At 39.9% G+C, this 25,041-nt stretch overlaps 2 protein-coding genes and 2 pseudogenes across 3 annotated transcripts in view; 2 read left to right on the top strand and 2 right to left on the bottom strand.

Annotated features, from left to right (window-relative positions):
• LOC122330593 (DNA-directed RNA polymerases I, II, and III subunit RPABC2) overlaps window positions 1-590 on the bottom strand; it is a 2,696-nt gene extending 2,106 nt beyond the window's left edge. The window contains exons 1-2 of the mRNA XM_043227748.1: window positions 431-590; window positions 141-210 (exon numbers count right to left, since the gene is read on the bottom strand). Of these exons, the coding sequence (XP_043083683.1) occupies window positions 141-210; window positions 431-450 (90 nt within the window). The 5' untranslated portion in view covers window positions 451-590. The remainder of the gene's footprint in view (window positions 1-140; window positions 211-430) is intronic.
• A 389-nt stretch (window positions 591-979) lies between these two features.
• LOC122330075 lies at window positions 980-3,952 on the top strand (annotated as a pseudogene).
• A 419-nt stretch (window positions 3,953-4,371) lies between these two features.
• LOC122330441 lies at window positions 4,372-5,216 on the top strand (annotated as a pseudogene).
• Window positions 5,217-7,280: 2,064 nt separating this feature from the next.
• Window positions 7,281-20,360, bottom strand: LOC122330032 (MICAL-like protein 1). 2 transcript variants are annotated; one of them, XM_043226812.1, is made up of 15 exons: window positions 19,758-20,359; window positions 19,284-19,332; window positions 18,973-19,114; window positions 18,809-18,876; window positions 18,620-18,738; window positions 18,121-18,175; window positions 17,565-17,669; window positions 16,444-16,596; window positions 15,599-15,715; window positions 15,170-15,296; window positions 14,618-14,696; window positions 14,454-14,527; window positions 14,167-14,281; window positions 14,039-14,085; window positions 7,281-7,437 (listed from the first exon to the last, which is right to left on the bottom strand). In XM_043226812.1, exons 1-15 carry the CDS (start codon window positions 19,898-19,900, stop codon window positions 7,316-7,318), a joined length of 1,515 nt encoding a protein of 504 aa, XP_043082747.1. In that variant the 5' UTR covers window positions 19,901-20,359; the 3' UTR covers window positions 7,281-7,315. The 2 variants fall into 2 exon arrangements, 1 of the variants encoding a protein (XP_043082747.1); XR_006247969.1 differs by lacking the exon at window positions 7,281-7,437 and having other exon boundaries at window positions 14,167-14,276; window positions 19,758-20,360.
• Window positions 20,361-25,041: the final 4,681 nt, after the last annotated feature.

Here is a 25,041-nt window from a genome sequence, read left to right as displayed (position 1 = left end):
AAACTCACCAGATGTCAATAAAACATTGTACTTTCTAGCATTACAATAATAAAAGCAGGGTGTGAGTTGACACACTACAAAAACTGCTTCATTCTCAGAACCGATGCGGATCAGACACGGCTTTAAAGCGGCGTTCTTACATCTTCCACGTTCTCCAGGTCATCCAGAGGCTCTTCATCCTCGACATCATCGAAATCTCCGTCATCGAAACTGAACGATCAAACAAAAACAGAGATAAACACACGATCAAACGAAAGGCAGTCGCTCGATCTCAACCCAGATCCTTGACCCAGACAAGAAAGCGCTTAATAAACTCCAGCTCCTTACACTACATCTTTATAACACCATCACCGTGTTGTTTTCACACTCTCACACTTTAAACGGCAGTAAACGTGTCACAAAGACCGTCGCCGACTCTTTCAGAACTCACTTGTCTTCGTTGTCAGACATTGTTATTGTCTAGCGCGTCGTAAGAACGATTTAAGTAACGATTTCGCAGAAAACTCCGTTGTTGTGGCGCCTCGGACACCAGACGAGGCGAAGCATGGAACCAACTTCCGGCGTGCCGCGGTTTTTAGGGTCCGTGGAGAAACGCGGGGTTTAAACGCCGACGTTCCACAAACAATCGTGAAGAAAATAATAACAGCAGCAATAATAAATAAACAAATAAACACATCTGCTTTTGATACAAGGCTGTAAACGACACTTTAAAGTCAATGTTAGCAGTTTTGCCAACGTTTGCTGCGTTTTCTTTGCATTTGCAGTTTTAACCGTTAGTTGGTTGCTACAGGCGATCGGTGTGGAAATATTTATTTCATTTACGTTTTATGTTGAATGGTGTAGATATAACTTGTATGCAATTTTATATGCGTCTTAAAGTAGGCTATAAAAAGTGTTTTTCCACAAACCCCACCCACACCCGTTTCTTCCTGCTTTTATGAAGGGAATGACGAGCCTGGACACGCAGGTATATTTAAGATGACTTTAGTTATGTTAGAAGTAAGAAAAAGTGATTGTAAAGTTGCAGAAATCGTTGGTTTCACTTTCATCCACAGGAATAAAAATACAATCAAAAATCGTGTCAAATAAGATATATTTTAAGCACAAAATGTTGTATACGAAAGTGAAAGCGTTTGTGATTGTTGCAATGTTTTGTCATTAAATCAGATGTTTAGTGTGCGTCAGTGAAATCAGTTCAATGTCTGAAAGGATAATGAAAAGAAGATCAGCTCATGACTGAAGGAAGGCCATAATATCAACATGGCCACCAGAGAAAGCAGAGGTGAGCGATAACTATTGAACATCAATAATAACAACAACAACAGTCATCTCTTTTGGACAAACACTCAAGTTGTGGACGTATACAGGTTAGTTTGCTCCAGGTACACTTAAGATACGAGCACCTCCTCAAATAAATGAAGGTAGAGCGTGTGAAGAATATCTGAAGTTGTAACTTATCTTTGTGAGACGAAACCATGGACATGAGGTGTTAGTTTTACCAAGCAAACAGGTAAAGCGTTTCCACAGTTCATTATAGGCGAGTATTTACAAAAAAGAAACATAAAAGAGTAAAAAAGTGTATTGCATGATATATAGTGTTCATAGAGTTTAGAAACCCAACTGAAGGCTGAAATTATTACATTAATACTGAAATGACGTGCTTCACACTTGATGAAATAATGAATATTGCTCTGAATACGAGAAGACAAGTTTATAACAGTTTTTTATTATTCCTTTGTTAATATGCATTACGCCCGTTTTTCTTGGTTTAAGTCTCTGTCTCTAAAAATGCTTTGGTATAGACACCTTTAGAGAATCAATACATGTTTTTTTGTAGTCGCTATTAGTTAAAGTGTTTTTCCCCTGCAGCTGTGGTTCACGGTTCTGCTCTCAGGAGAAGACGGAGCAAAGAAATAGAGACACCCAACCGTAAGTCTACAGATGAATACAGATGACTTTGATGAGCTGCGTGCACAAATGTGGCCAGTTTTGCTTAATCTACAATGGAAATGTGAAGTTTAACCCTGCTGGTGTGTTTATATATTTATTAGTAGGGTGCTACAACGTTTTATTGAAATCTTCTGTTCACAGTTGCAGAGCGTGAAGCTGAATCTGGTTGTGTGCGGGAGCGATGGGAGATTGAAATCCTCCGTATCGGAGCAGATCCTGCAGAAGGAGCTTGATGATCCTCAGATCAGTCTGCTGGAGCTCCCAGCTCTGATTCGTCTCTCCGAGGAGGAAGTGATGCGCCAGGCTCTCCGTTGCGTGTCTCTCTGCGATCCTGGAGTTCACGTTTTCCTCCTCGTTGTTCCTGCTCCGCTCAATAACGAGGACAAAGCAGAAATGGAGGAGATCCGGAAGATCTTCAGCTCGAGAATCAACAAGCACGTCTTGATCCTCATAAAGAGTTCAGAGCATCAGGGAGAGGAACTCGGTGAAGAAACGCGGTCTGTCATCCAGAGCTTTGGGGGACGATATTGTTTCATTGGTCAAACGTCTAAACTGATGGAGAAGATCGAGCTGATGCTGGAAGAAAACAGAGGAGAGCGTTTCTCCACAAAGACGTTTCTGGAGGCACAGGTGAAAAAACTGATGGCGTATAAAGAGATGAAGAAGAAAATCCACTCACTAGAGACGCGTTTACATTTACTCTCAGAAGGTAAGGAGCACAAAATGAGTTAAACTGGTGCTAGAAAATGATTTAATTATTTAGTGGTTTAATCTATATAGTAGTGTTATACTTTAGTATTTCTGTACAACAGAACCGCAATATGCAACTTCAAAAAATACATCAATAAATAAAGTATATGGAAATGCTTGTATTTTACAAATACAATGTCAGACTTGAGAGTTTGATTCGGTATTAAATGTAATAAAAACTATCAAAACTTTGACTATCAAAATTAACGAACCTCCTGAAGATCTTGTCATTTAAGCGAAAGGATATTCTTTCTTGATTAGCGTGATTTGTTCTGCTTTTCAGGTTCCAGAGGAAACGTGGATGATGAACTGAGGATTGTGCTGCTGGGAAAAACTGGGTTGGGAAAAGCGCAACCATAAACACTATATTAGGAAGAAACACTTTTATAGCAGAAGCGTCTTTCGATTCGGTGACTAAAGAGAGTCAGAGAGAATCGTCTCAAATCAGCGATCGACGCAGTCACTGTGATCGACACCCGGGACTGTTTGATACTGAACTGGAGTAACGAGGAGATCAGAGAGAAATCACCAACTGCATCTCCATGATCCTGCCTGGACCGCATGTGTTTCTCTTACTGATACCGCTGGGACGATTCACTAAACACGAGGAAACATCTGTGAAGATCATCCAAGAGACGTTTGGTGAGAAATCGTTGATGTACACCATGGTGCTCTTCACCAGAGGAGATGATCTGAAGAACAAAACCATTGAGCAGTGTTTGGGGAAGCCTGGATCTCCATTGATGAAGCTGATCGAAGCGTGTGGAAACGGGTACCACGTGTTCAATAATAATCAGACAGAAGACCGAACACAGGTGACTGATCTGCTGGAGAAGATAGACCACATGGTGAAAGCAAACGGAGGGAGTTTCTACTCGTGTAAGATGTTCAGAAAGATGGAGAGAGAAAAACAAGAACAACAGGTGAAGATCCTGATGGACAGAGTGGAGCAACTGAACAGAGAAAACGGAGAACTGGTGAAAAACATAACGAAGATAAAGATAGAATAAAGATGAGGATGGAAGAAGAACAACAGAATCGGAGAAGAGAGAGAAAGAGAAGAGAGGAGGAACTGGAAGAGAAATCAGAAATACGAGATGAGATGAGACGAGAACGAGAGACGTTTAGACACGAAAAACAGGAAATGAGGGAAGAAAAAGATAAAGTAAAGAAGGAAAGAGACGGGCTGATGAACAAAATAGAGAACGAAAAACAGAATCACGAAAAAGAGAGAAGGAGAAGAGAAGAAGAGTTTAACAGAAACAGAAGAACGTTACAAAACACAAATAAAAGAGAAGGAAGGACTGATGAAAACACAAGAAGAAGAGAGAAAGAGAGAGAACTGATGAGGAGAGAAAGAGGTAGAAGAGAAATTCAGAAAGCTGGAAGAAAGATATCAAACACTCATCAAAAGAGAAAGAAGAGAGTGAGGAAATCTCTTCATCTAAACACGAAGAAGAAGAAAACAAGACTGAGAGAATGAGGAGAAAAAAAGAACTGGTGACGAAACTGGAAGAAGATGAAGAGAGAATGAAGAAGATGATGGAGAAAGAAAGAAGGGATCAAGAAAACAGAAACAAGAGGAAAGACCGAAAAGAGAAGAAGAGAAGAAGAAAAACGAAGGAACAGAAAAACAGGAATCTAAACCTTACAAGAAAGTTCCATAAGCGGTGAGTAGAAATTATAAATTGAAAAGGTTTTTAATTCTGTAAATGATATAAAGTGTAAAGCAAGACCATGTTTCATTTTATTTCATTGCTGAAGAGAATCGCAACAATCAGCGGCGTTCAGTGTCTCTATATGTAAAAGCTTTTGAATCTTCATTTTCTTTTCTTTCTGATCAGATGAAGAGACGAGATGCACATGATCAACAGGCGGATGTGAGGATAGTTCTTCTGGGTCAAACTGGTGTCGGGAAAAGTGCGTCTGGAAACACAGTCCTGGGACAGAAAGTGTTCAGATCTAAGATGAGCTTGAATCACGGTGACCAGTGAATGTTCAGAAGCTCACGCCACTGTTTCGGCCGATCGGTGTCTGTAGTAGATACTCCTGGATTCTTCGACACACAGATGAGGCCTGAGTTGAGTATGCAAAAATAGGGAAAAGTGTTTATTTATCCAGTCCTGGACCTCACGCTTTTCTCATTGTGTTTCCTGTGATCATGAGATTCACTGATCAGGAGTTAGAGGTTCCTCAGCAGATTGAGGTGATGTTTGGAGAGGAGGTGTTAAAATACTCCATCGTTCTCTTCACTCATGAAGATCTGCTGGAAGAGAGAGTCTGTAGAGGAACTCATTGAAGATAACTACAGATTTAGACGTCTAGTAGATCAGTGTGGAGGAAGATATCAGGTGTTCAACAATAAAGATCTGAATAACAGAGAGCAGGTGTATGATCTGCTGCAGAAGATTGACTCAATGATAAAGCAGAACGGAGGACGACACTACAGTAATCAGATGTTTGAAGATGCTCAGAGATTCAGACGAGAGGAAGAAGAGAGACTGAGAGAGGAACAAGAGAGAGAAAGAGAGAGAAGAAGAGGAGGGGAGACGACAAAAACCAAGTGTGTCTGTAGTTGATTTATTGTGCATTCTTGAACACGGTTAATGACAGAGATCCTGAAAGATCCTGGATCTCGTGCTTTTCTTGTGTTTAACGCGTTTAATAGATTCACTGATCAAGAGGAGTTTCAGTGTCGAAGAAATTTCCAAATACATTCTATTTACTAGATTTGCCAAAAGAAAACCCTCCAAAAAAAGCACAGGTTAGTTGATCTAGTTGATGGAGGTAGAGTTCACATTTCAGTTGATTAATGATTATCATGATCATTTGTATCAAATGATGCCTGGTTTATCGATTTATCCACTTGCTTTGTTTCTACTAGCTATTGTTTGTCATTGCACCCTTTTAGTGCTACTCTTTTTTTGTTGCATGTACATTGTGAAATTTCATTGAGCCCTGGAAAGGTGCTATAAATAAAGCTCTTTTGAAGATGCTTTCAAACTTTTCATTGCTCTTCCAAAACTCCCGAAAGAAAACGAAGAGCCGGTGGTTGCTCTGAGAGTTTGGCTAATTCTTAAGAATTTGTACAAAACTTCACACAATTTTTTGTATGAATTTCTACGAAATAACGTGCACCTAACCCCGCCCCTAAACCTACGTCACCAGGGTTCAGTGTTGGCCACGTTACTTTAAAAAAGTAATTTGTTATAGTTACAAGAAACTGATAGTAGGAGAGCGCCAGCCAATGAGATTGTCTTTCATGCATTAGCCCCGCCCACTACCAGAGAAAGGGGCGGTTCTTAAAAAAAAAAGGTTTCAAAGGAATATTTTAACAGGAAAATACAACAAAGAATGTTGTTTACATGTATCTTTACGTGCGTGACACAAAGTAAAAAGAGTTTATGGTATGTCAAACACAGCTACGGCTGAAAAACAATACTCTAATAATATCATAATGAATTATGACACATTAATTAAGACACATTCTGTCACCAGTAATAGCAGTAACGCCAGTTGTAACAGGAACAAACAAGGAAAATCAAAAGCGGCCTCTTGCTCTATTTTCTTTCTATTCTATGTTTTCTTTTTATTTATTATATAATTTAAAAAAATAAACTTATGTGTATTATGTTACTAACTGAGAGTTGTTATAACACGTGTATATCATTTGTAAGTCGCTTTGGATAAAAGCAAATACGTTTATAATGAATTACATCTTCAAATAACATTACATCTTAAGTCTTCAAATAAAGTATTTTGTCATTTTTGTTTTATATAAATACAGCCTATATATTAACTTTTTACGAAGTCCAACTTCAGCTGTGTACTTTTTCGGTATAAAATATATTCAGTTTTTCCGGCTGATGGACGATGTGGTGTCTCTTATATGATTACATTATTATCAGACAGACGTAACAGAAGACGGAAAAACGAAAAAGATGAACTTGTTTTGGGGTCATCCGCCGTCAGCTGAGCTTTAAGACCGCCAGAAGAAACATGAATTATATCCAGCAGCAAGAAACAAAAGCACAAGGTTTACCATCTTTAGAGCATAACAACCATCATGACTTTTACTGAACTCTTCTTATTATTCGTGAAAATTTTTCACCCACCAAGCTAATGGTGCATTTGAATTTCTGTGTTTTATATATATATATATATATATATATATATATATATATATATATAGCGGGTAAAATGAGTATTGAACCCAGAAATCCATTATATAAATATAAATGTCTACTGACTAGTAACATTTTTCTTGCGTTTACAAAAATGTATTTTGTCCAGCAGATGTCCCCAGCGCTTCTGAACAGTGAATCAAACACTAAGCAATTTGTTCAGTTGACCTGAAGCTGTGAAAAGATTATTTTGCCCACAATCAGAGAAGAGAAGTGGCTCAGCCGAGACGAGATCGTGGTTTTGGGTGGGAAGCGTGCAATAACTGGTGTTCAAGACATCTGAGCTTGAAAACGAAAACACACCATGCCACAAATATGTGTGTGTAGACAAGGCCAGATAGAAATGATGAAAATGCGGCCATGCTACGTGCTTATTATAAAAAACAGTTCAGTTTATCCTGATGGATAGTTTTATTTTCTATTATTTGACATTATTTAAAAAGCTGTCTCTTTGTGCTCTTCAGCTGTTTTTCAGCTGTCTTACGCCTGGATTTCTTGAACATCTGAAGGTGTTTGAAGCTCCTGCTGGATTTGTCCGTCTGTGTCAGGAGCTCTGGAGAGAGACGACAAGAGAGACAGAGAGAGAGAGAGAGAGAGAGAGAGAGAGAGAGAGAGAGAGAGAGAGAGAGAGAGAGAGAGACAGAGAGAGAGAGAGAGAGAGAGAGAGAGAGAGAGAGAGAGAGAGAGAGAGAGAGACAGAGAGAGAGAGAGAGAGAGAGAGACAGAGAGAGAGAGAGAGACAGAGAGAGAGAGAGAGAGAGAGAGAGAGAGAGAGAGAGAGAGAGAGAGAGAGAGAGAGAGAGAGAGAGAGAGAGAGAGAGAGAGAGAGAGAGAGAGAGAGAGAGAGAGAGAGAGAGACAGAGAGAGAGAGAGAGAGAGAGAGAGAGAGAGAGAGAGAGAGAGAGAGAGAGAGAGAGACAGAGAGAGAGAGAGAGACAGAGAGAGAGAGAGAGAGAGAGAGAGACAGAGAGAGAGAGAGACAGAGAGAGAGAGAGAGAGAGAGAGAGGAGAGAGAGAGAGAGAGAGAGAGAGAGAGAGAGAGAGAGAGAGAGAGAGAGAGAGACAGAGAGAGAGACAGAGAGAGAGAGACAGAGAGAGAGACAGAGAGAGAGACAGAGAGAGAGAACAGAGAGACAGAGAGAGAGAGAGAGAGAGAGAGACAGAGAGAGAGAGAGAGAGACAGAGAGAGAGAGAGAGAGAGAGAGAGAGAGAGAGAGAGAGAGAGAGAGAGAGAGAGAGAGAGAGAGAGAGAGAGAGAGAGAGACAGAGAGAGAGAGAGAGAGAGAGAGAGAGAGAGAGAGAGAGAGAGAGAGAGAGAGAGAGAGAGAGAGAGAGAGAGAGAGAGAGAGAGAGAGAGAGAGAGAGAGAGAGAGAGAGAGAGAGAGAGAGAGACAGAGAGAGAGAGAGAGAGAGAGAGAGAGAGAGAGAGAGAGACAGAGAGAGAGAGAGAGAGAGAGAGACAGAGAGAGAGAGAGAGAGAGAGAGAGAGAGAGAGACAGAGAGAGAGAGAGAGACAGAGAGAGAGAGAGAGAGAGAGAGAGAGACAGAGAGAGAGACAGAGACAGAGAGAGAGAGAGAGAGAGAGAGAGAGAGAGAGAGAGAGAGAGAGAGAGAGAGAGAGAGAGAGAGAGATTTGATTTTTAAAACTCTATTTTGTTACAAAAAGACCTACAACAATTACACAAGAAAATGTCACAACAAAAAATTAAAAATTAAAACATCATCAATAATATTGCAAAGAACATCTTTTACACACCATCTTTGTTCAAAGTACATCAAATTTTTTGTTGCTTTGTAGTAACGAAAATCAATTTGAATCCTAGTCTTTACCAGCATTGAAAAAAGTATAGTCACATCTGTATCAGAGTTCCCCTCTATTTTCCTTTTTCTGCTCACATAAATTGCCATTTTGCTTGACCCAACAAGAGATTAAACAACTGACATTCAGAGGAACGTGATCTAGAATATTTAAAACCACAGATAAAAATCTCCACAGAGAACTCTTCATCAAACTGTTTAAACAAATCTTGTAACAAAACAAACAAGGGTCTTAATCTATCACAATGCATAAAAGCATGAAACACTGTTTCTCTTTGTGAACAAAAAGGACATTCTTGACTAACTTCATGGTTTACTATGGACACAAAGGCATTAACGGCTATAATACGTGTAAAACTCTCATTGTAAGTCCCTGTTTTTTTACTTAGTGGTGACTTATAGAGTGCCCCCATTCAGGTCTTGCATTCTCACTTAGGTGTAAAACATTACGCCAAGGTGTGTCTATTTTTCCATCAAGATTTTTTTGTTTAAAACTTTAACACAACATTTATACATGGCTTTACCAGAGGCTCCTCTTTACCTGACAAAACTAAATTGTTACACCTTAATAAAAATCCATTGCACATTCCCAAATCAGGTGCCACACACATCTTTGGAAAAAGGTCATCTTTCTCAGGCTGAATCCTCCCTTCTGCAAAGTCTTTGATCATTTGAAGTTCTGCCTCAGTAATGGTTTCTTTCCACTTAGTCAGCAACTGAGTTATTACTCGTGTTGACTTCAGGTTTAACTGTTCCGCCGTTGCTTCAATGTTAAGAAAGTCAGGTCCAGTAACCAGAATTAGTTCCCCAAGAGTAGTGACATGAGACTTGGTAAGTAAGTCTGTCAGAAACGGAATAAAATGTTCATTTGACACATCTAAGCGTGAGCCAAAAATCAGTGGTTCTTGCAAAGTCCAATACAAAGAGTCAGTATTTTCACATCTCAGCACTTTAAAAAGTGACCAAACTTTAAATAAATTACAATAATAAATAGGTAACTTGGATACAAACATCCTCTTAGGGTTCATCCAAAACAGAGGCTTGTCCAAGCCCAAACCTTCAAAATTCTTTAAAATAATAGATGCAGTCACACTCCAATTTTCATTTACAGGAGAATCAATAAACCTTTGCACAAATTTTAACCTAAAAGCTGCCGCTCTACTCTGTAAATGAATCAGACCTTGTCCCCTTCATCTTTAGACAAAAATAAAACACTTTGTGGAACCCAATGTAAATTATCCCAAAAGAAATTAACTAAAATAGATTGAACTTTTTTCAGTAAAAGTGGCGGGGGATCGATACAAGTTAACCAATGCCAAAGAGTGGAGGCAGCCAAATTATTAATAATTAATACCCGTCCTCTATAAGACATATTGGAAAGTAAAAACTTCCATTTATTTAATCGACCAACAATTTTTCCCTTCTACTCCTCAAAATTTTTTTAACAGTCATATCATCCCCAGATAAACTCCCAGGTATTTAAACCCCTCTTTCTTCCATTTTAACCCCGCAGGAAGAGCAAGTTGTCTATTCAACCATTTACCAAATAAAAAAGCTTCACTTTTGTTCCAATTTATTTTAGCTGAGGATATTGTCATGAAATCACTTAAAATTCCAGTCATTCTATCCACATCACTCTGTTCTTTAACGATAATGACAATATCATCAGCATAAGCTGATAGTTTAAAAACGTTTTCACAATTAGGAAAACTTACACCCTCTAAATCTGTTCTGAATTTTCTCAACAGAGGTTCAATTGCCAAGCTATAAAGCATCCCAGACAGAGCACATCCTTGTCTTATGCCCCTAAGAACTCTAAAGGGGGCACATAAGTCACCATTTACCTTCAGTAAACTTTCAACATCACAATATAAAACTTTTAAATTATCAATAAAAGCTTTATTAAAACCAAAAGCTTTCAGAACATCCCATAAATAATTGTGTTCCACCCTGTCAAATGCTTTCTCTTGATCTATTGATACTAGCCCAAAATCAATGTCTAAAAGTTTACCAATGTCAATAAAATCTCTAAGAAACGAAATATTATCAAAAATTTGCCTACCTGGTACACAATAAGTCTGATCAGGGTGAATAATTTCTCCTAAAACCTTGCTTAACCGGTTTGCTAATGCTTTTGACAGAATTTTATAATCATTGCATAGCAGCGAGACAGGTCTCCAGTTCCTAATGTCACTCAGGTCTCCTTTCTTTGGCAGTAGAGTGAGTACTGCTCTGCGGCAGCTCAGTGGTAACTTTCCACTGCTCAAACTCTCGTTGATGACAGCAAGCAGATCTGCACCAATCTCCAGCCAAAAGGACTTATAAAAGTCTACAGATAGGCCATCTATTCCCGGTGCTCTGCCGCTTTCCATGTTCTGAAGGGCATTCTGTAGCTCCTCCAAAGTCAACACTCCACCAAGTTCACTGTTGGCATCATCTGATACCTGAGGAAGACCTTCAAAAAACACATTATCACCGTCTGACCTGTGTGTAAGCTCACTGCTATACAGTTCTTCATAAAATTCCATTGCTCTCTTACGAATCTCTGTATGATTCAACAAAAAAGTGCCATCTTTTGAGCGTAAGCCATATATAAGTCTTTTTTGACCATTTTTTTTCTCCAAATTAAAAAAGAATTTTGAAGGTATATCCATCCACTCTATGTTTTGAAAACGGGATCTGATCAGAGCTCCTTGTGCTTTCCGGTTTAAAAGTTCAGCCAATTCTTTCTTTTTTTGATCTAAAATCTTAATAAGCTCTTGATTTTGTTCAGTACCAATAGATTGTTGAATTTTCTTTATATCCTCTTCTAGACTTATCATTAGCTTAGTTAAGTCTTTAGTGATGTTGCAAGCGTACTGTTGACTCAATTGTCTTATCTGTGTTTTACCAATGTCCCACCATTGTTGCAAGGATTGGAAATCAGACTTTCTATTTCTAAAGTCGTTCCAAAAGAATTTAAAAATCTCTCTAAATTCTAAATCAGTTAATAAGCTATTATTAAAATGCCACATTGCACTTTTAGGCTTTATGCATCCCAAGGTTAAAAAACACTGCACTAAACTGTGATCCAAAAACTGACTGGAATAATAGAACAATCTCTGAAAATATTAAGTTGATGACTAAAACCATAAAATCTGTCCAACCTTGCTAAAGACAACATATTATTATGAGAATGAACCCAGGTATACTGTCTCTGTGTCTTATGAAAATTTTTCCATATATCTATTAAATCATGCCTTTCTATCAATTGAACAAGTCTTTTCCTAGAAGCCATGTGAGGCTCGACATGATTCCTATCAGAGGTTTTCTGTACAGTTAAAATCCTCCCATTAAAAACACATCTTCACTGTTACAGTCACTTATGGCTTTACACAAAACATTTAGAAAAACCATTCTATCAGCTGTCTTTGTGGGAACATAAACACAAAACAAAACGTAAAAACGATTTTCAAATTGAGCTCTTATCTTCAAAAGTCTTCCTTTTACAATTTCTTCAATTTGATAGGAAACTGGAATCAAGTTCTTGGAGAACAAGACAGCAACACCACCACTTAAAGATGTGTTGTGGCTACAAATTGATAACCCATCAAATTCTCTCTGCCCAATCAGCTTCATTTAAAGCATCACTGTGTGTTTCTTGTGCAAACAAAATGTCTATTTTTTTAAACTTGATTAGTTCATATAATTCAAACCTTTTCTTCCCTTCTCGTGCTCCATTCAAATTAAGAGAAGCAATATGAAGATCTCTCATTAAAGAGAAGAAAAGGATACACAAGAAGCAACTATAGAGAATCATCTAAATAATAATAAAATATCTAATGTTTCCCATTACCAACATTGAAACCTAGTTGTACATTGACTTTGGTGAGAATCTTTTCAACCTGTAAATTTCTTGGTCAGAAAAAGGCCTTCACTTCTAAAAACTTTTGCTTTTTCAGCGAATTGTTTCAAGTCAGGAAAGTATTCTGTGATGTCGTCACGTTTCTTGCATTCTTGGTCGCTCCCAAGAAAAGTTTAATATCGTCTACACTGTAAGAATGATCTGGTAGCTCATCTTGAGACTGATCAAAGGAAAAGCTACACTCAGAAAGATCAGTGTCACTTTCAGTATCAGTTTGACTCCCAACTTTTTCCATTTTTGGATTTACTGTTATGGCGCTGTTTCATTGTTCTTTTTCTTGGTGTCTTGAAGACACACTCATCCTGTTCTTCCAGAAAACAATCTCCTAGCATCTCTATGTTTTGTATTTTGTCAGAACTCTGCTTATCACCTGAACCATCAGCTGACTGCATTTTATCAGACACTGAGTCTTCTTCCATCGCAAACCACAGTTTGTCTTTCTTCATCTGTTTGTTTTGAAGTTTCTGTATTACCTAATAAATCTATTACATCCGCAGATTTTAGTATCGTACTTTCCCCAACTACGTTGGTTGTTGTAGGTATTTCCTCCGTAACAGTTTGCACTGTTTCCTTATCCTCACCTGTCCTTTCAACCAAGACCGATGAAACATTATGTTTTAATATTTCTTTTTTCCTCGGGCAAGCTCTGACAATGTGACCTATTTCACCACAGCTAAGGCACTTCATGTTGTTAGTTGTAGCAAAGATCGCGTAGTTAAAATCCTCATGCTTAAAGTTAAACGTCAAGTCCAGCTCTTCTCGGTTATCCTTTAGTATCATAAACACGAAGCGCCTAAACGACACTACATGTTTTAGTAATGGCGATTTACAGCCGATCTGAATCATTTTTATTGGTGAAACTAGTTTGCCATATCGCTCCAACATTTGTGCAAGCACCTCATTTTTAATGAAAGGCGGTACATTTGAAAGGATGACTTTCTTTGACGGCGTGGACAACGGTAACACTGGAACGAACGCACGTTGTCAATTACAACTCCACTTTCAACCACGGTGTTCGCTAATTCAACGGTTTCAAAAATGACAACCGCGTTGTTCATTCTTGAAGCTGACACAACATTCTCACAACCAGCCACCTCCCACCGCTAGACTACACTCTCAACACTGGCCTTCGAGTCGATTTTCACGGCATGACGCCGCGTGAGGAAGTCCAGGTTCCTCACACCTGAAGTCATTCTGCTAGTACTAAATACTGGCAGAAGACAACCTTCACAGACTCAACGCTAAATATAAAGAGAAAGATAGAGAAAAGAAAAATAATTTTGTTTGGTACAGCGACCAAACAAAAGAATAATCACACACTCACCACACTCCGTTCACCCACTCACACGCTCAACAAACGCTCACGACCACGCATGCGCAGAGAGAGAGAGAGAGAGAGAGAGAGAGACAGAGAGAGACATCAGCTTCTCACCCATCCTCTGGATCACAGCCGTCAGCATCACGTCCTCCTCCTCCTCCCTGATGAAGAACACACACATCCATCAGTAATAACACACACTCGTCATGTGACCTCACACTCCTGATCACGTGACCTCTGACCTCTGCCTGTCCTGATCCAGGCTGCTGATGATGTCATTCCTCTGCTGAATGATTGACAGCAGGCGTGACATCAGCTCATGTTCCTGACGTCTGTCATCAGAGCTCCAGTCCTGCTCTGAGAATCACACACACACACACACACACACACACACACACACACACACACACACACACACACACAGTACTCAGATCAGTATATTAAAGCAGGCTTTCCACTAATCAATATTAAATCACATCAGTACAAACATACTGTATCCACACACACGATTTATTGTGTTTCTGGTCACCTGGTTTGTTGAAGAGGCATCTGATCTCAAACTCCACATCAGCCTGTTGATCCTCCAGACGCTGCTGCTTCACCCTGAAAACACACACATTACATGTTACACACACATATTCTGCTCAACATGGTGTGTATCTGCGTGATGTGTGTTCAATGCGTGTCACTCACATATACACCAGCTCTGTGTCTCTGCGCACTAACATGTTCTTCTCATGAATCAGAAGAAACCAGTCGACTAGAAGACTCTCTGAAACATACACACGCGCACATATCTGTTAGCATGTCTCTTTGTTAGCACATTTAGCACATCTGCTAGTCATTAGCATTAGCATGTTGTTGTGCGAGGAGGAGGTGTGCGTCTCCTCATCTCTCTTCAGTTTTAGTGGCTATTACTGTACAGTAGAGACGGGTTTAACGGAGGCTCCGAAGCTCGTTTAACTCTATTGAAGCAGACGGGTTTGAAAGTATCAGATCTCTGTGATCACGTGACCGAGGATGTTTGTTAGCATTAGCACTAATAGCGTTGAATGCTACTTTGGTATTTTTAAGGAAAGTAACGCATTACCTTTGAGGTACTTTTTAAATCTGGACAACCAACTTATTTAACTCAGATGTTTCCTTCTAAAATAAGAAAGTAATGCATTACTTTAGTAGTTATGTAAAAACAGTAATCTAACGTGCATTGCATGTGTTTAGCGCATGTGGTGTTGTGTTTCTCACCGTTACTGCGTCTCCTCATCTCAGTCTCTAGCTGCACTCCTCTTCTCTCCAGCTCCAGCAGACGCTCCTCCAGCTTCTTCTGCTCCTCACACACCTGCTTCTCCGACACGCGTGTGTCTGTCATCACCTGAACACACACTCAATCAGTCAGAGACCAACAAACATGCTGAAAGAGAGAAGCGAATCAGGCCCACACCTTAGGGAGACGTGTTCATGAGTTCATGAAATATCTAAATCATTTAGGGTTTGGGCGCTTTTCAAGAGGAATGAAACTGCAAAAAGATGCTACAAACAACTAATAACAGATCTATTCAAATGATAATTAAATTTTACGCATTTTTCTGTCTCTCTTGTACATAAGTGAAGCTCTCTTATTAATATAAAGACCTGTTCACTCCAGCAGTGCAACAAAGACAGTTTGCCTCTCACCTTCCTCTTGACGAGCGGGAAACCACAAACAGAAGCTGCTGCCTGGTGCATGCTGGGAACTGAAGATGAGGTTTGGGGTTTGTGTGCAGCTGGGGTTTGATAACTGAAAGAGGTTTTCTTGACAAAGAGAGAGATGGTATGATGTTAAACAAACACAGAAAAACATCCTGTGTGAAGAGAAAACAACAACCCACAAGCACAAACCATGACTCAGTCTGAGCGTGAGACGCTTGTTTGTCTGGTTCCTTGACTTACACATAAACTACAAGAATATTAGAGAGAAATCACATGACTCTGAACGGGAAATTAAAGCTGCATTGTGTTCTCTATTTCAGTTCAGTAAAGTGGAGATCCTAGTTCTTGGTCTGAATTTGGGTCTCAGGTCTAGACTGGTCTCTGAAGAGCTCATCTTATCATGACTATGTGATGAACTTGGCAAAGTTTCTTTACCTTCTCTGAAAGCTGACCCTCTAACAGCACAGACTAAATCAGACACTGATTCTCAACCTTTGACTCAGTTTTCAATTTCATAAAACACTTTTTGCAAAACGCAACACACAGTTCTCTCTGCAACACACCCAGATCTAACAGGATTTTGAATGCTGTGCTTCATTTTGCAAGTTGTGTAAGCAACAAAACTGTAAACGAGTCACAGACTGTGTATCAGTGCGTTTCTGAGGTTAAACCTGATACTGAGGGTCTCTGCTAACAACAGCAGCTCTATTCCCAGCCTGGAGATCACATGGTTCATCTAAACTAGAGGAGGCTAAATATAAACCAGCTTGAACGAGCACTGGTTGAGATAACCTGCTGGTTTGTGTCAGTTCTTTAGAAACTACCAGTACCTCTTCATCCTTGGACTCTTCCTCATTGTCTTCCAGGAAAGGGTTAAAGGTCATGGGGCGGAGGCGAGAATGAGCAGGTTGAACAGGAGGAAGACGAGACCAAGGACCAGGATCAACCAGCTTCATCCAGGGATGTTCCTTACGGACACCGCTCTGAGACGAGACTGAGACAATCACTGTAATAATCAATTATTTATCTAAACACGACATTGAAAACAAGGTGAAGCACACAATATAGAGCCATATTAATAAAAGAACAATGAGCTTAAGATATCACCACTGTAACAATAATATATTCAGATTCAATTAAAATAAGGTTGTTTTAGCAACTATGAAGTGACATCAAACTAAAAGTGGCTCTATACCCGAGATTATTTTATATTGTATTAAATTAGTCAGTATTATGGATTTCATGTTTTCAGTCCTATCCACATGAACAAAAACAAACTCTGCTAAGCTTCAGTAAAATTTAATTACATTACTAAGTAGTCAACCAGTATAACATTATTAATAATTCATTGCCCAGTGCATGCTGGGAAGAGAGTGAATGTGACCGAACAAAAACCTTTTGTCTGTTTGAATTCAAATAAATGCATTAATCATTAATTATCACGACCACTGGAATTGCAAACACTTTGGCTCGTCCAATCAGCATGGAACTGTCTGTTTAATGATGTTTACACTGTAACAATAGTAAATGTAAGCAGCTACGTCCACTACTTTAAGCTGCTGAGGGATGCTGGTCGGTGCTTGTAAATGGACGCGCACTCTTACATTTATATTAACTAGAATGTCCACACAAGATATTAAAATGCTCATGGTTGTCGATTTATTTTACCCGTTCCTGGTCTTCATTTCCATATGGCAAGAATCCAAACAAACAGTCAATAAATCCACCTGTCCATCACCTTACAAGTTGTATCGTGGTACAAACAGCTTAGCGTAGCGGTCAAAAAACTGTGTGCACCTTCCCTCCAGCAACACCTGTCACCTGAGGGAAGGTTCCCACCTATATTCTGTGCACAACCCACCAAGAGTGACCCCTACTGGACACACATGCACACAATCCAAAGAAAACCCTAAAATGGCTCTTACAGTAACAAAGAGATTAAGATTCTAACCGTTGTCAGGACGATGATCCGGTGATCTGGGGGAGGGGCGAGGAGGTTCCTGAGGCCCTGCCCTCTTTCTGGGAGCAGGTTTGGGAGGTTCTTGTATGTCAGTCTCTGATGAGAAGGAAAGATGTCCTTCATTAAGTTTGTCTCCGTAAGTCTCACTCTTGTCTCCGCAAGTCTCACTCTTGTTTCTGCCCATCTCACTCCTGTCTCTGTATGCCTCACTCATGTCTCCGTACATCTCACTCTTTCCCCCTCAAGTCTCACTATTGTTTCTGTCCATCTCACTCCCGTCTTGGTACGTCTCACTCCTGTCTCCAACTGTCTCGCTCTTGTCTCTGTCCATCTCACTCCTGTCTCCGTGCATCTCTCTCCTGTTTGTGTCTGTCTCGCTCATGTCTCCGTCAGTCTCGCTTCTGTCTCCGTACGTCTCACTCCTGTCTCTGTTTGTCTCACTCCTGTCTCCGTCCGTCTCACTGGTGTTGCTCTGTGAGTGTTGATTTGTGGACTGGTTGTGTTTAGGAGCTGGTCTGCAGGGATAACTGCACTGCAGTAAACCCACCTCACTGTCCACTGTGAAAGAGATCGGCAGCAGAGAGCGACGACAGCGACTGCACCTGAAACACCATCAGGACCGAGAGTCTGAGACAGAGTGAGTATGAACAGGTTTATCTATGCTTGTGAGGATCAGATGTCCTCACTTATTTGCTAAGGTTGTGTATGTGTGGGGCATACTAGGGACAAGGTCCTGTTAGGGTATGAACGTGTTTGTTACGGTGCTTTTAAATATTAACATTGTTTGAATAGAATTGCTTAGTGAACTTTTAAAAAGCTTTATAAATTATTTTTTATTAAGTCTAGTGTTTATATTAAAATCTTATGTTTTGCACATTTCTTTTCATATTTAGGTATTATTCTTCTGATATAAAAATCAATGGAAGTCACAATATAGTGAATCAAACATGAGAGACAGACTGTGTATTTAGAGAGAGTGTGTGTGTTCACTGTTAGTTTGTTTGCGTGTGATACTGTGTGTGTGTGTGTGTGTGTGTGTGTTTTACCTGAAGCATGAGCGGTGATAAAGTCGCCCCTTTACTAAAACCCTCTGAATGAGATGAACACATGTGTGACAGACGTTACAGACTCGCTTATTTGACGATCTGACCACATCTGATGAGAACTGATAGAATGAGAGCAGAAACATGAGTTATCAGACAGACAGACAGACAGACAGACAGACAGATAGATACCTTAGTGTGTGTCTGTTCTCGTGTTTTGGAGTTGCTGGATTCATTGTTCACAGGAATCTTCTGACTCACTGATGAACATACAGAAAGTATCAATCAATAAAAATGACACATTTCAGCTCTGATGAATCATGAAGAGCTTGAGATCTTTCGCAGCTGATCGGTACCGTGGGAGTTTCCTCTAAAGAGACTGTAGAGCTGAGAGATGTAAGTGATGATGGACAGAAGATCCGGCTCCTTCACAGACACCAGTTCATCTGGATCTAAAAGAGCAGGAATTCCCAGCTCACGCTCCGCAACGTCAAACGCCTGATGAAGAGGAATAAAGGACATGAGATCACTCAACACAGCAAGATCCTGATATCTGAGATAGCTCACTGTATTAGAGTTTCTAAAGGTCAATTAAGCTCTTCGAGTTTCTTATTTTTTTCTAAAATGTTCAACCTCTTTAACAAAAGGAACAAAAGTCCCAACTCACCAGACGCATGTTCTCATAGACGTTCTGTTTGGACAGGGAGTGAAAATCTCTGCAGAGAAAAACAAACCGTACACAAGAAGAACACATCTGGATATGAAAAGAAACTGGGGCGGAAGACATATTTCTATACCGACCAGAAAACACTACTAATATGTAAGAGTTTTCCAACTGGGCTATAGAGGAATCCAATCAACCATTACATCAAGTTACACTCACATTCAATCAATAAAATCAAGTTGTTTTGTTTATATTATATTATATTATATTAAGCCACTGTGACCAGCTATAGTGTTGCTAAAAAGGTGAAACATCTCATACTGAAATATAACGGGCTACAATGGTTAACATTTAGGCTATCGTACTCTGGTGCAGAGATGTTAAAAATGCATGTAATTGTTTCTAACTAGGTTCCTCCATACATTGTTTAAGATTATCACGTATAGCAATGCATTCACGATTAGTGTTGATTCTTACAGTAGATCGGGTCTGTGTTTGTGGATGATCGCACAGAAAGCCAGTCCATCTGTGAATGAAGAGCTCATGTCTCTGATCTGAACATGGGAGTAACCTTCACAAACATCTCGACACCAGTCCTGAAGAGCTTTTAGTGAACACATGACCGGACAAAAATAAACGCATTTGCTTCAGTAACTCCTCTCAAAGAAGAGCTCGAATATAACGGGACACGAACGAATCAATCATGTCACTGTTCATCGGTCTCTGGTTGTTTTTCCAGTTCCGTTTAGAAACGCACAAACAACTCCATCGGAGATCAGACGGTTAGGGATCCGCGTCTGTTTTCCGTCGCGGTCCGTCAATCTGCTGTCTGTCATTTGATTAGATCAAACCGACTGAGGATGGAGATCACGAATCCGTCTGAAGCGACCAGGCAAACAAACAGATCCAAAAACTCGTGCCAAATATAAAAACACTTCTAAAGAAAACGCGTTACCAGAACACGTCTGAAAACGTGTTAAAAAATAACTTAAACACAAACACGCTGCGTCTTCTCTTTACATCTGAAGTCTTAAAAGGTGAACTGCCTTTCAGGTTGTGGATGAGCGAACTACTAAAGAGGGCAGCTGTGCGCATGCGCTAAACGCGCGCACCGCTCAGGCAGCGTTCCAAGTATTCAACAAACGAGTGATATAGGCGTAGCCAACTTTAACTGTCAGGTGCATTCAAGCCTAGGTTTAGGTATGCTCTGACAGTTTACAGCACTGTTTAAAACCGTTAATAAGTTAATCCGTTATGACAATAACCAAAACAAGCTTTTGTACGCCATATCGGAGTCATAGCGCCTCCTTCCGGAGAGAAACAGCGCTACAAAACCCAGAAGTGAAAGTGAAAGTTTTGACTTTGTGCTCGAGCTGAATTCTTATTTGTGTCTTGTAATGTTTTTTTTTTTTAATCAGCAAAAAGATCTGAGATAAAGAAGATAAAACTGAAATAAGAAGAAAAAGATCTCCTAAGAAAGTCTTAAGAAAGACCGCATGTATTGAGAGTACAGTATGCTGAGATCAGGACAACTTATTAACAATAAACAGAAGCTGCCGCACAAAACAATATAACTAGAATCATTAAACTATTGCTAAGGTTTTGTTGAGTGACTGTTTACTGCGTTAAGTTGCACACAGTATAATTCACAGAAACCTGATTTTACTAGAAGAGAACAGACTTGTAGGACTTGTCAGACAAGTTAATCCTGAAACAACTGTATGAAGGAGCAGAAGAAGAAGGTGTTTTTTCACTTCACACAAATAACCTTACACAAATAACCAATACACAAACACATAACAGGGGTTAGACATTATAGAGATTGTACAGGTGAGATTGCATGTTAATTTTGCCAAATTGTTGCAACGCTGCATTGCTTTGTCTGGGATGTGCATCATTTCTTATGAAAATTTTAATAAATATAAATCATTGCAACCTCCAAGCCGGTTCCAGAGCCAAGACGTATTTACTCATGTAGTTCACTCTAAAATCTATTATATGGCTATGGACTTAAACCATAAAACACAATGCAATCACAGTCTAAAATACAAGTCATGAAATCATGAAAATTACTTTTTCGAAATGTTGTCGATGGAAGTCAGTCACAAGTTGTGTTTAGAACCCTGTGCTCTTTTCTTTTTTTTTACTGTGCAGTTTTAAGTGTAACTGGATCGTCTGCCAGTGACATGTTTGTATTAACACAGTGCACATTTTCACATTTACATTTATTAACTTACAATACAGTTTAGTGAAAACATGGAAACTGATTTATGTCTACATGATATTACAGTAAGTAAAGCCCTATTTGGACCAATTAGTTTAACAAAGGCGTAAGTAACTTTCCACAGGGTGTCTGTAATATTAATGGACATTTTGCACAGGAGAAGAAATTTCTAGTAAAAGCTTTTGACCATTCTGATCTGAATGCAATGCATTGTATGCGGAAAAAAACTTTGAGGTTTGCCACAGGGATTGTCCCAATGCCAAGAATGCAACTGAATGTTACTTAAAGCACCTTCAAACTTGAAAAAACACTGAAAGCTACCTTTGAACCAGAAATGAGAGAATATTTATGTACATATTTACAGCTGTCCCCTGAGGTAAGTTTCTGGGCTCTCAAATGTTACAGTATGCATTAGGCAATCCACATATGTCCTGCGTTTCCTTTTATAAAAAAAATAATAAAATAAACAGGCAAGATGCATAATTGGCGTCAAACTCTATAAAAGACAGCTGTGACCAATGTTTGTGTCACTGTCTTCTGTTGCGTTATTGGACGACTTGGCAAACAATGCAATCTGTTTTCAAAGATGAAAATAATTTTAGTCTGCCTTTTACTTTGAGAAGCTGCTCTCATTGTCAGTTTGTTACAAACCATACCTGATAAGGTTTAGGATTGATCCAGGCAACCATGAAGTAAGATAAGTGTTTCTGTGTGTGTATGTCTAGATGCAGAGAGAGCGCTAGAAGGAAACCATCATTTGCTGTCACACTGGTGCCTAGTGTATCAGATATACGTCTTTGGAGAGATCTACTGCATCTGACCTCTGATCTTTCGTCACTAAAATAATCATTAGAACTTGTTTCAAGTTTGGAGAGAAGTATTCGTCTGATAGTCGAACCTCGGATCCAAGAGGAACAATGCGACTTTCGTCCTGGTCCGGGAACACTGGATCAGCTCTATACCCTCCTTAGGGTACTGGAGGGAGTTTGCTTAACCAGTTCATATGTGCTTTGTGGATTTGGAGAAGACATTCGATCGGGTCCCTCGTGGTGTCCTCTGAGGGGTGCTCTGGGAGTATGGGGTCCGGGGCCCTTTGCTAAGGGCTGTCTGGTCCCTGTATGATCGGAGCAGGAAATTCCAGCATTAAGTCAGACTTGTTCCTGATGCATGTTGGACTCCGGCAGGGCTGCCATTTGTAGCGGGTCCTGTTCATTATCTGGAAGGGGTTCAGTTTGGTGACCTTTTGCGGGTGAGCTTTTTGCAGATGATGCTCTCCTGTTGGCTGCATCGAGCCAGGACCTACAGCGTGCAGCGTGAAGTGGCTGGGATGAGAATCAGCACCTCTACGTCTGAGGCCATGGTTCCCAGTCAGACTAGGGTTCAGGTTGGTAGAGATCTCCTGCCTCAGGTGGAGGAGTTTGAGTATCTTGGGGTCTTGTTCATGAGTGAGGGATAGATGGAACGAGAGATCGACAGACGGATCGGTGCAGTAATGCGGTCGATGTACTGGTCCGTCGTGGTGAGGAAGGAGCTGAGCTGTAAGGCATAGCTCTCGATTTACTGGTCAATCTACGTTCCTACGTTCCTCACCTATTGTATGTATCTGGGTCATCCCGGATACATACTCACCTTGGGAAGAGGGAAGTGGTTCCTTTGCTCCATTTCCTGCGTTAAAAAAACACACACACGCGCACAAACACACGCACACGCACGCTCGCGCGCACAAACGCAGGCACAAGCACACACACGCGCACACAAAAAAACAAACACACAAACGCGTACGCACACGCGCACGCACACGCACACACATGTAAGACTTTGCATAACCAGGACTCTGTTTTTGTTTCAGGACACACTTTATATATTTTCCCAAGCAGCTCTTGAACTTGTCTGGTGAGGCCTTTTTCCATGTTGTTGAACACATGGTATCTCTCATCATATTCTTTCACAAGTCTCTCCAGTTGTTTATTCTCACAGATGAATTCACCAATCGCCATCTTCTCCTTCTCCAGCTGATCTCCTTCAGTGAAGACGATCCAGGTTTTCTTTAAACGTGTTTCTCCCAGCAGCTCCTCGATTCTCTTCACGATCAGTCTGTCTTTTTCGGTAAATCTGCCGGTTTTGATGATCAGCAGGAACACGCAGAGACCCGATTCGCATGTCTTGAAAATGTCAAGCATCTTCTGGATTTTATCAGCGCTCAGCTTCGCGTTAGATAATCCCGGTGTGTCATAAACGGTGACCCGTTGTTTGCAGACGGTCCCAGTTTCCACAGCTATGTCTTGTGTGACTAAACTGAAACTTCCCTTTGATTTAAACGCTTGTCTTCCCAATATTGTGTTTCCCGAGGCACTTTTCCCGGCTCCTATTTTTCCCAGTAACACCAAATTCAAATTTCCATGCATTCTAACATTCCTTTGTTTCTGCGATGGGGCTTAGAAATCAAAAGTGCTGTAAAACAAAAAAACACATATCAAAGACTTTTAATGCAATGAATATAGCATGTGAGAATGGTACTGTAAGAACCTTGATGGTCCAGAGAGTCCCACTTGGTGCTTAATTGCATCTGATTCCATTATTATTATTTTTATTGTTGTTGTATCTGGATCCAATATAAAATTACCTGAACATTTAAAATGATGCTGGAATGATACCATGCGATACTGTAAACAAATATTGATGTTTCGAAAACCAAGTAAGGACAACTGCACCAATCCAAAACCGATTCTATCCTACATCTTGGAAAATATGACCCAAATAAGAGTCCTCACCGTACTGAAGAAACCCTCTTCCCGCTAAATCGTGCTAGCTATTGTAGATGCTGTGAGGAAAAGCTAGAAGTCACCTCCTGGATCCTCAAGCGATAGTCTAGTAACCGAGACGACTTCTTTACGTTTACAGACGTGACGTAATGACGCAGTGCCATGCTTGAATTTCCCAAGAAAACCTACCTGAGTTTAAATGAAGCTAAATCAGGCTAAAGTAAGGCGATAGTTCTAAACGCTGGCTGGATATGTCATTTTCCAATAATTCAATAACTCTTCAAACAGTAACACTTAAATTGTATATATATAAATATATATAATTTTTTTTAAATTGTAACTGAAGTGTTAGTCTTTCGCTTTCAATGCATGCACGATTTAATAATGTTTACTGTAATTATAATCGTATGCTGCAGCCTAATGTAAACAAGGAACATACATGATAAAGATTAGCATATCATTCTTGTTTTGCGAAGAATTGTTACACGAGAAAACACTATAACGCTACCTTGTTGGTATTTCTGGGCTGTTGTTTTATGGTTAATAGAGCCCTGCATATTTCACACAGGCTTACATTTTTACGTTGATGCTTTTAAAATGAATTATGTTTATAGTTAGCGTCCCTATAATTTGTGTATAATTTATTTACGGTGTGCGAAGTGAGCAAACACAGCAGGGTCGTCTAGTAACTTTAGTAAGTTGTGCAGAGTATTACTTACTAGTCTCGGACATCCAGTTTCTCAGGTGATGTCTGGGAGAAAGGGAGAAGCTCGAG

This window comes from Puntigrus tetrazona, chromosome 3, assembly GCF_018831695.1.
Source record: "Puntigrus tetrazona isolate hp1 chromosome 3, ASM1883169v1, whole genome shotgun sequence".
Classification (NCBI taxonomy): Eukaryota; Metazoa; Chordata; class Actinopteri; order Cypriniformes; family Cyprinidae; genus Puntigrus; species Puntigrus tetrazona.
Note: the sequence above shows the minus strand (reverse complement) of the source record. Positions and strands in the feature narration are given on the sequence as shown.